Source organism: Gnatocerus cornutus, chromosome 10, assembly GCF_029298725.1.
Source record: "Gnatocerus cornutus isolate USDA-ARS CGAHR chromosome 10, icGnaCorn1.1, whole genome shotgun sequence".
Taxonomy (NCBI): Eukaryota; Metazoa; Arthropoda; class Insecta; order Coleoptera; family Tenebrionidae; genus Gnatocerus; species Gnatocerus cornutus.
The window spans coordinates 4369521-4384061 of NC_142242.1; the positions used below are offsets into that span (position 1 = coordinate 4369521).

At 35.9% G+C, this 14541-nt stretch overlaps 1 protein-coding gene across 3 annotated transcripts in view; it reads right to left on the reverse strand.

Moving 5' to 3' along the window:
• Window positions 1-14541, reverse strand: part of LOC148167281 (lachesin-like) — a 57568-nt gene that overhangs the window by 15881 nt on the left and 27146 nt on the right. For all 3 annotated transcript variants that reach the window (XM_088047736.1, XM_088047735.1, XM_088047734.1), the window contains exons 3-4: window positions 8865-8971; window positions 3192-3377 (exon numbers count right to left, since the gene is read on the reverse strand). In XM_088047736.1, the coding sequence (XP_087903862.1) occupies window positions 3192-3377; window positions 8865-8971 (293 nt within the window). The remainder of the gene's footprint in view (window positions 1-3191; window positions 3378-8864; window positions 8972-14541) is intronic.

The window sequence follows — 14541 nt, forward strand, 5'->3', positions numbered from 1 at the left end:
GGATTGAATTTTTGCGCGTTGAACAAAGGACAATTACCATCCAATGGGTATTTGGGACCAAAGTGGAGCGAGATACAGAAGGCCAACCTTGTGTTAGAATAGAGGCCCAACGCGCCGACAAATTTGCATGAACAGGATCACCTATCGTTGACGCCCCAACTGGAATCTGCACAACAACTTCTTGCTCTAAACAGGCGCATCCTCGGGCTCACCTCATCCGTTAGGATAGTCTCAGTAACGTACCGCAACCAGCAGGACAACCTGCAGTTGTAACGCAATTCTCTACAAGAAAGCAACTCTGAAGAAGATAATCTCAGTAACGTAAAACGTACTCCGCAATCAGCAGGGAAATCACCAATTTTGCAGCGCATTTCTCCATAAGAAGAAAGCGCAACGTGAAGAAAGGTCACCTCAGACAACGCTGCAAGGTCATACAAAAAACGTACACTGCAACCAATAAGAACACCTGCAAGTTGCAACGTAATTCTCCATCAGAAGAAAGCGCAATTGCGTTCATTCAAGGCCAAGGAAGTCCGAATATTCCTGAAAATGCTGCAACTCCTCTTTTTCTAGGCGATGAATTTTCTGATCGAGTTCGCTGTTCTCTCTCGTTCCTGTGAACGGACTGCAACTCGAACTGTGGCCACGATGTCTACTGGAAAAGTATACGCTAAAGTACACCTCAAACAACAAGATATACTGCAGTTGTAATGCAATTCTCCATAAGAAGAAAGCGCAATTGTGTTCTTTCTCAGTTTCTAGGCGATGAAATTTCTGATCGAGTTTGCTGTTTTCTCTGGCCCTTGGGGACGGACTGCAACTCGAACTGCGGCCACGATGTCTACTGGAAAGGTATACGCTAAAGTACACCTCAAACAACAAGATATACTGCAGTTGTAATGCAATTCTCCATAAGAAGAAAGCGCAATTGTGTTCTTTCTCAGTTTCTAGGCGATGAAATTTCTGATCGAGTTTGCTGTTTTCTCTGGCCCTTGGGGACGGACTGCAACTCGAACTGCGGCCACGATGTCTACTGGAAAGGTATACGCTAAAGTACACCGCAACCAACAGGATAAACTGCAAGTTGCAACGCAAATCTCCATAAGAAGAAAGCGCAATTGTGTTCTTTCTCAGTTTCTAGGCGATGAGATTTCTGATCGAGTTCGCTGTTCTCTCTGGCCCTTGGGGACGGACTGCAACTCGAACTGCGGCCACGATGTCTACTGAAAAGGTATACGCTAAAGTACACCGCAACCAACAGGATAAACTGCAGTTGCAACGGAAATTTCTGATCGAGTTCGCAGTTCTCTCTGGCTCCTGGGGACGGACTGCAGCTCGAACTGTGGCCACGATGTCTACTGGAAAGGTATACGCTAAAGTACACCGCAATCAACAGGATAAACTGCAGTTGCAATTGTTCTTTCTGGGACGAGCCTGGAGTCAAGAAAGTCCGAAGAGTGTCGTCAAATTCCTGAAGACGCCGCGGTGACGCCGCAACATAACCTCATTTTCTAGGTGATGAAATTTCTGACCAAGTTCGCTGTGCTCTCTCGCTCCTGGGGACGGACTGCAACTCGAACTGTGGTCACGATGTCTTCTTTTACGATATTTTCCCATTGCCTAACGTTTGTTGGCTAATTTCTTCAAAACTCGGGAAAAAAACGTGAACGTGTTATGGCACGAAAAAGAAGAATGACAGAACCGCCAGTAAGCAGGCCTACCAACAGGGTAGGTGGCGGGAGTTTTGAATTTGCTTACTTTAAATATCGTGCGTGTTATGGAGAGAATGGGGGTACTACCTATATTCTAATGATGTCGAAGTGCAAGATGAGTGGCATAATAACTAAGTAGAGACTCAATATACATATATAATTTTAACTAAATCTGTAGTAAAACAGAAACTGCAAGCTAGATATATTATGAACACAAAAGGAACAAAAACGTTTCGCTGCTTGTAACCTCTTGGTGGTTCTCTTCAAAACTCGATGTCTTCCGCGATGAGTTATAATTAACTAAGAAATCTCAAAAGTAGTGAAAAAGTGAGTTTCAAGTATCAAGAATTTCTCTGGCCTTTAAAAATGTAGCTACTGCACTCTAGTTTCTAAATCAATAAATTATATTGTTTACTACAAGTTAAGAATACAGTGTCAACTGTTCTTCAGAAGATCCAGTGTCGTCTTGAACTGAAAATAGTAAAAACAAGTTGTATATTGCATGCTTGCTATTAAAGAATTCTAATCTTCTAAAACACCTCTGCTAGACAATACCGAAAGTGTCATAAACACGGTTGTTTGTTATTTTCCGGTTGAAAGTTACTGAAAATAATTTCGTATTAATTCAAATTAAGTTGTAAAGTCATAAAGAGGTTGCAAGACTAAGACATAAACTGCCACCTCTTAATAATAAGGATTTACATCAAGAACAATATAATTGAACTTTATAATGAAATTCTGAGTTACCTCTCATTTGGTTTTTAAAAATTAGTGTAATTTCCAAATTATAATCGCTTTGTTTTGAGCTTTTATCTTCAGTTTTACTTTTGTTAAGTTATGGATTAGAATAACGGCTTTGAGATATTTTAGACTGCGGTCTTGTTCAGCAAAAGTGAATTAGTATCGGACGCTATCCTTTGTTTTAGATGATTAATAAGCTTGTCAGTAAATGTTTTACTCCCTGTTACTTTAATTCAATTTAAGTCTTCATTTAAATAGATGGGATCTAAAGTGTGGCGTCGACCAAAGAAGGAATAAAGTAGGTGAAAGTTTTTTTTCAAGACTGGGACTAATGAAAATTTACCATAATATAACAAGACTTTATGAATGGTGTACGAGCACAATGACCCTTTAATAAATAAAATCTGTTAACAATATTTATAAAATTTCATAAAGATAATATACATATCAGGTTTGTGCACCCGTGGAACTAATTTGCTTTGATTAAATTAAATTTTCAAAATCCATACACTTGCATCGAGAGCAGGTTGAGTGTTAAAACGGTGGGACTGAAATATTCAAAATGGTTTTATTAAATAAATAACGGCGCAAGTTTCATCAAGTTTGTTATCACAATAAGAAGCATCTGGCTTCCTCTTGTTTGCATTAACGATGTTTATGTCAGCAGCGGTTAATTTAGTGATGAGGAAAAATGAGAGAAGTGCCGCCCCAGACGAGGTGTCAATGGTTGCAACTCACCTGACTTTTCATTGGATCAGTGTTAATTTGACACATGTATTGTCCTCTGTCCTCCTCTTGCACGCTTTTGATGTGAAGATTCCATGTGGTGTGGTCGTTATGAGACACCGATACTCGGGGGTTGTGTGTGATCACGTGGTCGTGGATCGCTTGGATCGCCTTGGTGTCGGCCTTCACCCATCCCACCTGTGCAGACATATGTCAACCCTACTTGTTATGCGCGAGTAGTCGAAGGGCCATCTGTGGCGCTTGTGGATCACTCGCAAAGAGCATGGAAACAAAGCAAATGAAATATCAATACACTCACAGATATTGAAAGCTTTAGACCGCACTAGGTACAAATGGAACGCCGAAAGGAATCAATAAAGCCTTTATTATATGTCACATATTACCGGTTAAACTTTTACGATCGCCTTAAAAAAGAGAAATTTTATCAACAGACTTGTCCGGTTTTCACTTGTGTCTAATTAATACAACAAATTTTAATTGTATTGATATCCCGTGTGAGCGACGTTTTCTGAACAAAGTTTCAAATAGTTTCTCCACATATACCTTATAATAAGAGTTGATATTGCATTCTGGCGGCAATTTGGTACTAATGTTATTCCAGTTCAGTGTGTTATTTCAAATAGGTTAAATGATTGAGATAAGTGAAAAAGAAAAACGTGCCAAAATCGAAACTATGCGACAACTCATCTCAAACTGTTTTAATTACCAAAATTAGAACGTATCTTTACAGTAAAACACTCTATAAACTGGAGATAGTATACTTAAGTTTATATTCCACCATTCATAAAATTTTGACCCTACAATGTTAATTTGAACAAAACACTTTGAGTTTTAGTGCGGTATGTTTCCTCGTCATTATTATTTTCATATATTGGCAAACAGCGTTCGTTTTTCCATGGCTATTTTATGAAGGCGACAGTGAGCAGCAAAAGAGAAATATTTATCATCGATTGAACGTGTGCCCGATTGTATATGTAGCAATAAGTAACCTACAACTACGTGAGTTCTACCAAATGTAGATATAAATAATAGAAATTCCGTTTAAAGAAAATTTATTTAATATTCCTATTTAGAATATTTGCCAAGCGTGTTTCCCCACAAAGATACTGCTGTTCTACAATTACATTTGCAAATGTATTTTCTAACACGAAAACGTAAACCAGACACGACGCCTCGCCAAACTCAGACTGTTGAAGCGTCCCAAATCACTTATTTTGCACCCGAAACACCGCGTGGCTGATATTACAGTCACACCGACTAAATATTAAAAATATAAACTAACAACATAAATCATCTCGAAGCCGCAACCGTAAAAGAACGTTTTAAAAATGTCACCCCACGTAGCTACATTGTCACCACATTAAATCCAAGAATATTTCACGAGAAACAATTAGCGAAAAACTACATTTCTATTTAACTCACAGACCATCTTCTAATTTCATCAGACGAATCAATATCAATTTTTATTATTCCTTTTATAATTGAACTGAGCTGTTCCGAATACCCCAATATTGAATAACAGCCACAGAAAATTAATGATTGCGTTTCGAAACACCTGCAGCTTTATTTTTCTATTAATTTTTTCAAATAGTGTTGAACTGATCTTTGGAGGGCGGTGCTTATACTAATTGCTAGTTAAAAAAATGATCTGGAAAATGAAACAACCCACATCATTAAAAATATACGAGTTTTTACAAAATTTACAAAGGGAATGAATATATTGTTTAATAATAATAACTAAGCCTAACAAATTTGTTTACCCTGCGAGATTAAAGCAAATTCTGCTAATCTGCAAAAAATATTCCTTTGTTTCTTTCTAGAAATGTTGCAACAAAATAATTATTTTCTCTTAAAGTCATAGTTAGTTATACAGGGGTGAAACCTCCCTAAAGTGTAGCAATAAGAGAGTGACATTTATTATGCCAAGTTTCAACACAGGGTCGTTTGCCTCCTGAGCATAGTAAATAATAGCCTGGATTGGAAATTCAAATCCAAGAACATTATTTAGTTCACACTATCAAATATTTGGTTGCCCACGTTCTAAAAAAACAATTAGATATTTCGGGTTGTTCGTTTTCTTCACATCCACTTCCTTCATATTTATAAAATATATTCCGCTTCCGGTTTGTGAAAGCAACGGATTTTAATAAATAATGACTGTTGTATATAAGTCTGAAAAAATAGCAAACTTACTTTGTAAGATGACACGCTTAGTTTAGCAGGAAATTAATACTAATCGAAAGGCGAGTCATTAAGAATAAGTTTACTGTTTATTATTGTGTTGAAGTGAAATTTATTAATTATTTCTGCAAAAAAAAGCGAAAAAATTTTATAAATGAGTTTGTCTCAAAAGTTCATTTATCAAGTTTCCTGAATTTGCGTTATGTGCATAACTTCTTATGTTTATACTCTCATTAAGGCTGGCATAATTCAAACTGTCATCTGCATTTTACTTGCTACCAAATTACTGGTAATTTAAAGCATTTTATTTCGTCTTTCCACCGATATATAAAACGTATATCCCTCATTAAGGGATTTTTAAATATCGTTTGGGAGCACGTCATTTTACGGGTTATCACTTATAAAGCTGATCGTAAAATATGTCTAAATTAAGAAGCGTTTGGGTTTTATTTGCTGCAAAACAAAATTTCGTAATTATTACAACGCGTTATGGTTTTAATTATGACCAAAATGCAAATTTGGTGGATGCGCCGGGACAGTTTGATTTAGATAATTCTCAGGCATTTTTCTGTAATAATTGACTTCTATTTAACAACAATAAAACTTGAAATTAATAAAACAAAGAAAACAACAGTTATAGATTCAATCACGTAGCGGTCGACGTATTACATTTCTAAATCCGTTTACAGATCGTCAACAACGATATCCAATATTTGTTAAACTCGGAACATTGTACATGATATTTCCGGCAACCACGTAATTTACAAATGAAATTTCTATTTATTTAACCAAAAAACTGCAGAATGCCATCTTGTTTTATAGCCTAGATTAGAAAAGTTGAGCGAGTTTAATTTTAAATAAACACAATGATAATAATAAAACAGTTAAAAGAGCTTCGTTTTAATTTGATATGTGTTGATTTAATTTGAAAAATAAAAATGTGTACTATACCCGGTCATTAATCATTCCTTGCATTTCTCGAAAATCTAAAACAATACATTTCCACTTTGGTATTACAATGCTTTGCGTTATTACTGAAAGAAGACTAAATTCATCAAACGTTTGAAGCAGACTTAATATTTTCGGTTTAATCGTATTATGATTAACCACAACTCTGGTTGTATTCTCGAGACATTTTTACGGATTTTCTATATTGAGCGGCGGGAATACATTTCTGATAATGTTTTTATTGAAAATTATGATTCTGTGAATAGCGTATTTTTTCAACTGCTGTTTTCAGAAGGAGCTGAGCTTTTTGAGAAAATTGTGTCGGAGCAACCTACACAAACAAAAGAAACTCGTCTGATGGCGATTGAAAAATGTCGGGTCAGTTTTGATTGCAAGATTAGAAGGGTCGAGGTTTGTTGAATGTTGTATTTAGCAATTAATAGGTTTGTACGTGACAATTTAGCAGTGAGCGATACAGAAAGGGCGAGCGGTTACAATGTGTTGATCTAATGATGATGACATAGATTCGATGGTAGGTAGCGTGTGGTGTTTGTTTTGCAGCGCGTGTTGCGCGTTCAAGGCTTTAATTCGGAGCTTATTTGCATGTGATGTGTTTGGAGTGAGTGATCTGAGGTGCCTTGATAGCGGCCAGAACCGGTTTGGGCTCTGAAAGCAGCCGTTGGAGCCCAAACTGAAGCCATCGGTCACGAGCACGACCTATACCTTGCAGCTGTGTGTATTATAAATGATCCCAAGTTTGTGGCGCTTTTCGGCTATTTGTCATATCTGCACTATTATTACATCCGTCGAGCTGCGTGCCGTTGCCGTTGTGCTGCTCTTCATCAATCCGGACATCTGATGGGGCACAGATGCGCGTCCGACGCGGTCGGGCACTGCCCGATCTACCCTAAACGACAACGATATCACCCAACTACGCCCTTACATGCTGTTATTATCATTATTCAAAAACGTGGCTTGCTGCGATGGCTCTCGACCTCTATCGAGTTCATATATAATTTATAGATGCCGGACAGCGAATGATCTGCAAATGTATAGTAATGGGTAGACGCGTTGTTTTTAGTGGCCAGCAACAGGTAGAAGGTTTGGAGAGCACTCATGAAGTCAATTTATCAGAAGCAGCCTCACTCGCTGCCCGCCTAGCCACGTCGCATGCTCGACATTTTCAATTATTTGTTCTTTCGCTACAGATAACTTCCTTCGACAAATATAATTTCACATGATCACTTCATTTTTTTCACCAATATTAACTGAAATTCAAGACTAAACTTCAATGCTGCCCACTGTTAGTTCGAGTAAAACACACTTTTTTCGATCTATTTTTACTAAAATATTCCCTAAAGGAGAAGCAATATTGTTCTAATTACAACACACATTTTGTTCTTTTGTTGGCAGTGATATTCCAATTGTCCAGTCTGGCCCATTTTTAATGCTCAATGAGTCAATGATCTGATTGATCTTGTCTTGAAAGTTTAAAAGTTCTGGCAAATGTCTCAACATTTTACGTGTTCGAAAGCAATGGATATGTCACTCATTTCAAGTATTTGTTAGTAAATGTCCAAGTGAGCATCAGAAAGAGACTTATACAACTTATCCTTAATTGCTCAAATTCCTAGAATTATTCTTTCAATTAAATTTTCTTTATAAAGGTTTCCTGTAAAGGGAGTCTATTTTTATTGTTATATTGAATAGGAAGCACACATATCTACTGAAATCAAAGGTAAGAATTATTAGAAAAATATAATAACAAACAAACAAAGTAAATGCGACCTATTGACTGCATTTTTGAAGCTTTAGCAATGAAATGATTCGCAACTATACTTAAATGGTACATTTGTTGGTGCAGTTTCTTTGATGATAAACATCTTTTTACGTAAACATAGAGATCAGCCCTCTAAGGGTATTAAAATTCAAACACAAACACGCGCACAAACAGGAATTTGTAATTCCTTTAATATTTTAACCCGGCGGGATGTCCTCATTGGCATTGTTGTACGGTGTATTGATTTTAAACCAAAAGCAAGCTCTTTAGAATGATGATACCAATAAAAAAATATATGAACCAGAAAGTGTGCGATTCCCACTGGCCCCTAGGAACATTTGCTCAATTTTTAATGGAGCTACCTCGATTGTTTCTAAGTCAAAAAACTGTCAGAATAAGATGGTTTAAGGAGGAGGAGAATTTTGTAATTACGATATTTTGTATGGTGTCATATTTTATCGTAAGCCCGGTATGAAAATTATCAGCAATAAAAGAGACTTAGCCGCGCATATAAAAGAATTTTTATTGGAATTGTTGGTGGCGTTAAACTGTGGATAAAGGAAATAAAATTGGCAATTTTATGGTCGTAGTAGCAGCACCTAGGATAATTAGTTTTGAATTATGAAGTGTTTTGTTATTTCGCAAACTGTATGTTGTGTTGTAGTGTTTAATTATGTCAGCTTTAAAGTTTAGAGAATTAATGAAACAGATGGAAATAGAAGGAACTGATAGTGAAGAGGGGTTTGAGAACTTACCCTGTATCCTCCCAAATGGTGGACAAGACATCGGAAAGTGGCATCTCGTCCCATGGGAATGGTCAGATTAACAATGGGTTCTGCAAATTCGGGTTGAAAGGCCGCTCCTGTCGACAAAGACCGGCGTTAATATAAGAGTCAACAATTATAAGAAAGAAGATATTTAAATAAGTTTAACATAAAAATCACATTTCAATGCGACCCCATTTCTGATGTAGAGGATTGAAAGACGTAATGTCTTAATAGAAAAACCTCTGACAGCCTAAGGCTAATCCTTTAACTTATTAAAACTTGAGTTAAAACAGTTTGTCGTGTCTCGGGGACTCGCGGCGTGTACGGACAGCCGCCTTCGCTTGCGGTTCGAGAACTCTTTCAAATTAACTCACTTCAACCAGCCGTCACTCTTCCAATATTCTTTTCTAGTCCCGGGGAGGGATTAACAAAAACATGCAAATTTATATTAAAATAAGATAGGAAAGTTTTATAGCTAAGTAACCCCATGATTGAATCTTTAAACCTTAAAATGGTCGACCCTCTGGGATATGAGTTTAGGCCATTTGAGCACACTATGAGCATTTACTGAAATCGTCAGACCTTAAAGCGATAAGTAACGAACGTATGGTACTCGTTCGCAACGGACCTGCTATAACTTGCTATTGCTGTTTTAGTATTATTGCGAAGCTGACTCTCTCTGGCTACTTCCGACTAAGATTCTATTCAACTAATTCAGCTAAACAGTACTTTATTATTCGACCCACCCTTTGTTTTCAGTTTATTGCTTTAAATAAAATGACCCCAAACCGACAATTATCAAAACCGCCACCAGCTTCACAAATTAACAAATTTTTATACAGTTCTCCTCGCACAAATTTCCTGTTTAATCTCATTATCGATCAACCACACAATTTTCTTTTATATGCGACTGTTTTTCTTTGAAGAACTGTGATCAAACGTTTCTGATGTATTCACTTCGTCTGTGTACAAAGTTGGACCTCGACGATTTTTACCTCAATTATAATTAAAGACATCTATGAAGATTAATGCTTAGAGCAATGTTTAATTCTTCCTTATTCATAAATACGCACACAAACTTTAAATAACAATTTTTACAAACTTGGCCAAGTTAAGGACAATTATTTATCCTGGCTACATTTTTAACGCCCGATTAGGGAAATACGCAGATAGTTTGGCAAGAGTTCAAGTCGCCATACTGAAGAGGTCTATAAATGAATAAACAAATTTTGATAAAACTAACGTCGCTTAAATTGAAACGATGCCACTAAAGCCATTATGAAAATAGCAAGTGTTTTTAAATACGAAATTTTCGTGGATATAATTTCAATTTTTAATAATGTATTTTCAACGGCAAAAACAATTCGCCCACGTTGTTATTTTGACATGTGATCACGGATCGATCGAGAAAAAATATAAATACTGTTTTCGTATTTTACAGATTCTAGTAGAGTTTTTGGTACTGTTTGTTATTTTGGTGGATGCGTCGGGTTAGCGATAGGAAAAATAAGGTAAGTCAGTTTTTAGCTGAGTAATAAATTTAATTAGTTTGATGAACATTGTTTGCAAGTTCCTGTTTGTTTATTTTAAAACTTTAATACTTTAATATTTATATGTACTTTGAGAAAGGCATTAGAAATTTTCCTGTTGGCGAAGTTTTTGAATGAAGAGTTTATAGAGTTTTAATTCTTGATATTTGAAATGGAAAAGCGATAATTTGCACACGTTGCTATAATATACGAGTATAGTTAAGTGAAGGAAAAATGTAAATACAATTTGCGAATTTAAACTGATCCTATAACAGTAGCTAAATCCGCTGATTGCATTTTTCGTCGACAAAAATGGGTATTTCGGTAACAAAGTTAGGAACTACGTAGTGATTCTCTTTTTACTTTTCAGATAATGAGAGTTTGAAGAATTGTAATCGAATTTAATCGTCAAGTACACAACTGCTTAGTATCGGTGATGTGGTGTGAGAGTAATTAGAGAACAAATTATTCTCTTTTTAATTGAGTTTGTCAATAGTGGGTTTCCGAGTTTGATGAGCAATTAAAATTGAACATAATTCTGTAATTTATATAAAACGCTTGTGAAAGTGAGATTTAAATTGGCATCACATAGGAAAAATATATAAAAAAATATTAGTCTCAGCTCGGAGTGTAGTTATGAAGTTTGTTTGAAAGTGGCTGAAATAATATAAGCACGTAGGAATCTACTTTGGAAGAGAATTAAACATCCATATTTAAAGGGAAATTCGTGGAGAAGGCAGGAAGCGTGAAAGAGAATTCAGATTTATAGTGAGTCGTATGTTTGGAAATGTCCTTTTAACTTAATAAACGTTTCTAAACATCGATAATAATTTTTCCTATTGATTCATTCAAGTGCAAGAAGCTTATGTTGAACGTGTAATTAGTGGGGTAGTGAATTTACATAATTGCAGAAGCGAGGGCATTATGAACAGGTAAAGTTGTGCCAATAATTTATAGTGACAACAATAACACCTGCTGCAATCGACAATGCTTCACGTCTTGCCCGAGAGGCCTAAACGTTTACTACCTACTCTAATTTACTGTCGCTCCGAGTGTTGCCAGGGCGGTACTGGATACTTTATACACCATTAGATATATAAATACGAAGGCACTCTGCATTCTTACGCCATTCGCAGTGTGAATCAAACAATCTCCCTCCGATATCCAATCTCATCAGCACACTTTTACCGTTCTAATCTCGCCAATCAATCTCTGATACACTTGCCGACTCATTTAACCGTTCCGGATTCTCATATTCACCTTCCAAATACACCAAACCAAATAAACAACGCCCAAGAAAACTCTTATCAGAGCCAGTCAAATTAAACGGACCCTATTTTTTACTTTTATTTATAGCACGTGTTTGCATGCTCCAATAAACGTAATCAATTTAATATTGAAATCAGTTTCTTCGAACTTCTTTATGCCACACCCACAACAAATATTTATAATTGTTTGTTTTTTTTCACCTCCACTTCAAGCATCCTTTGAACGCTTCGGCAATATAATTTAATAATGTATTGTCGCATTTCGAAATTTATGATCGTAGCGTGGAACACTTGCAAAGAACATGTTTGAACTAGTTTTGTATATTCGTTTAATTTTTATAGGCGTCAAAGATAAAACACAATACGGTAGTATCTATATAGCAAAGACGACGAAACTCAAGTGTTCTTTTGACGACTTTCCATATACTACTCTTATCAGCGCAAGTCAAATAGAAAAATGGATTTCATTGTTTGCAATACTGAAAGGTAAATTGCAGGAGAAGAAACGGTTTTATTGTTGCATCTTTCGCTATAAAACTTATAACGAAATCTCGGCGATAATTTTAAAATTTAAACTTGTTTTAAAGCGATTGCAACTGATTTGTTGTTCTGTGGACAAATAGTGTAAGATGGCATTCGTTAGAGGGTTCAGATTATAAGTTTGCAAACATCGAAAGTTGTAGATGATTGTGAACGATTTATACGTTCATTCTAATCCTAAATTTATCTAACATCAGCAGTGTAAGCACATCGCAATTGTAACTCTCGGTCGGCACCTGATGGTGCGCATTGCCGCATCACCACATCCTGTTTCACTATTTCATGCGCGCTGCGAGCATGGGAAATATTGCATTATACATGTACAGCCCTAATATTTACAGCAGAACACCTTCTGGCGGTCGCTTACCATCTGGGCGAAGATAATAAATAGATATGACATTTCGTATTGTGGTATTGGTTCTTATCAAAGAAAAAATGAGAAGAATTGGTAATGTACGAAGAAAATCTCTCAGCTATTTTTTAGCGTTGACGATTATTGGCCTGCCAACGATGTAAATAAGGGCTGAAGTCGGTGGTTAAGAGGGCCATCGTGTTTTACATACTATTAAGATTGGAGAAGTTTCCTTCTTTAGGGGCTGTGTTCTAAAACCGGCAGTACCTAAATTATTTCCAACGACACTGTTAGGGATGTTCTCATTATTTGACAAAATTTCCCACTAAAACCAAACTTAACTAAATTGACCAGTTCCTTTAATTTCGTCTTCGTTCTTATTTACAAAAATTATATTTAAATATATTATGACTCATCGCGCATTTTTTCCATTCTCTCGAGCCTAGGAAACTCGACTAAATTACCAAAGAAAAAGAAATGAAGACCGCATTTACGAGATACTTTGCGGTATGTATATAACAGATGATTTATTTTCAAAAAATTCACGAAACGTCTGCGTTATTTCAACTGAAAATTGCTAATTTTTCTTCGACTCGGGATACGAAAATGTTTACTTTTCGAAATTAAATAACCAAAATATCTTCACGTATACGTAAATCATTCGACTCAGATCCTACAATTAACTGTTTACTTTAAAAGCTTGGTATTATTGTTTGTTAGCATAAATTTCCTCGAAAAATATTTCTAAGGAGTAACTGTATTGACTCAAAAAAATTGCCACGCTTGTATTGTTTGCTCATTATTTCAGTATTATTCTGAATAAACTTGCCTCAGCATGATAATTATGACAACTACCAGACTATTTTCTCCACTACAAAGTAAAGAGAAATGCAGATATAATACTCTTCATGTTTTACATTCCAACGTTTTATTTTGATTTAAGCTCGAGTCTACTTCACGACGCAGCACAGTAAAATTCGGGTATCTATCATTAACATACCAATTCTATCGTCGTTTGAAAATAATAGAGTTAGCTTCGTAAGTTTATATTATTTTTAACACAATTTATAATAACGTTTAAACTGGATTAAAGTTTCTTCCAAACCGGTCCTTTAAAGAAGGAGTGAAAAAGTGAAATAATAATTTAATTATTGATGAGGAGTTAATGTAAATGATGGTGAAAAATCGATAGCAGAAACGGCCGCTAAATCACTGCTAAAGTCGTGGAGAAAATTTGTGGTACTGATTCTGCGTTGGGTCGAATTTCTATGTAAATTATCCTGAAGCTGAAATGGGCTTGAACATTGAGGGTGATATTTATATCTTAATAAGATGAGCTCAATCGAGAACACATTGCAATAAAATTTAATAAAATTCGCGTACTTACTCAAGTACGGGAGGGTGAAAAGGGTTTTTGCTTTCGGCAAACCGAACGGAGAAGGATCCCTAGATAATGCTCTGATGATAATGCATGACGGCGAGTCAGGGACTTGGACAAAGTGATTTCGTGTGAAAGCTTTGCCGTCGTCAAAGGCAAACATGCACTAAGCGTCGTTTTACATCAAATTTAATTTTTTGATAAACTGCACATAGATCTAAAATAATCGTGCAGTACAATATATGCACATTTATAATAATTTTTTAAATTAAAGTGTGTTTTCGAACAACTCTTACATTAATATTATTGAATTTAGAACAACTTCTTTGTTATTTGTTTGTGAGCTTGGCGCATCCACCATTTTTATGGCTGTCAGATTTGATTTTGTTTCTCTAAGCGAGTTAAAAGTCAATAGTGAAATGCATGAATAATTTCTTTTAAGCTTGCTTCACCACAAAACATTAATAACGTCATTGTTGCACCACAAATTTATAGATGTTTGTTTGCATTTACGAAGTTGATAAATTAAACTCGGAAATGATCTTTCATTAATTCACTTCGACAGACAAACTCAAGTTTCTTGACGAAAGTCTAGTAT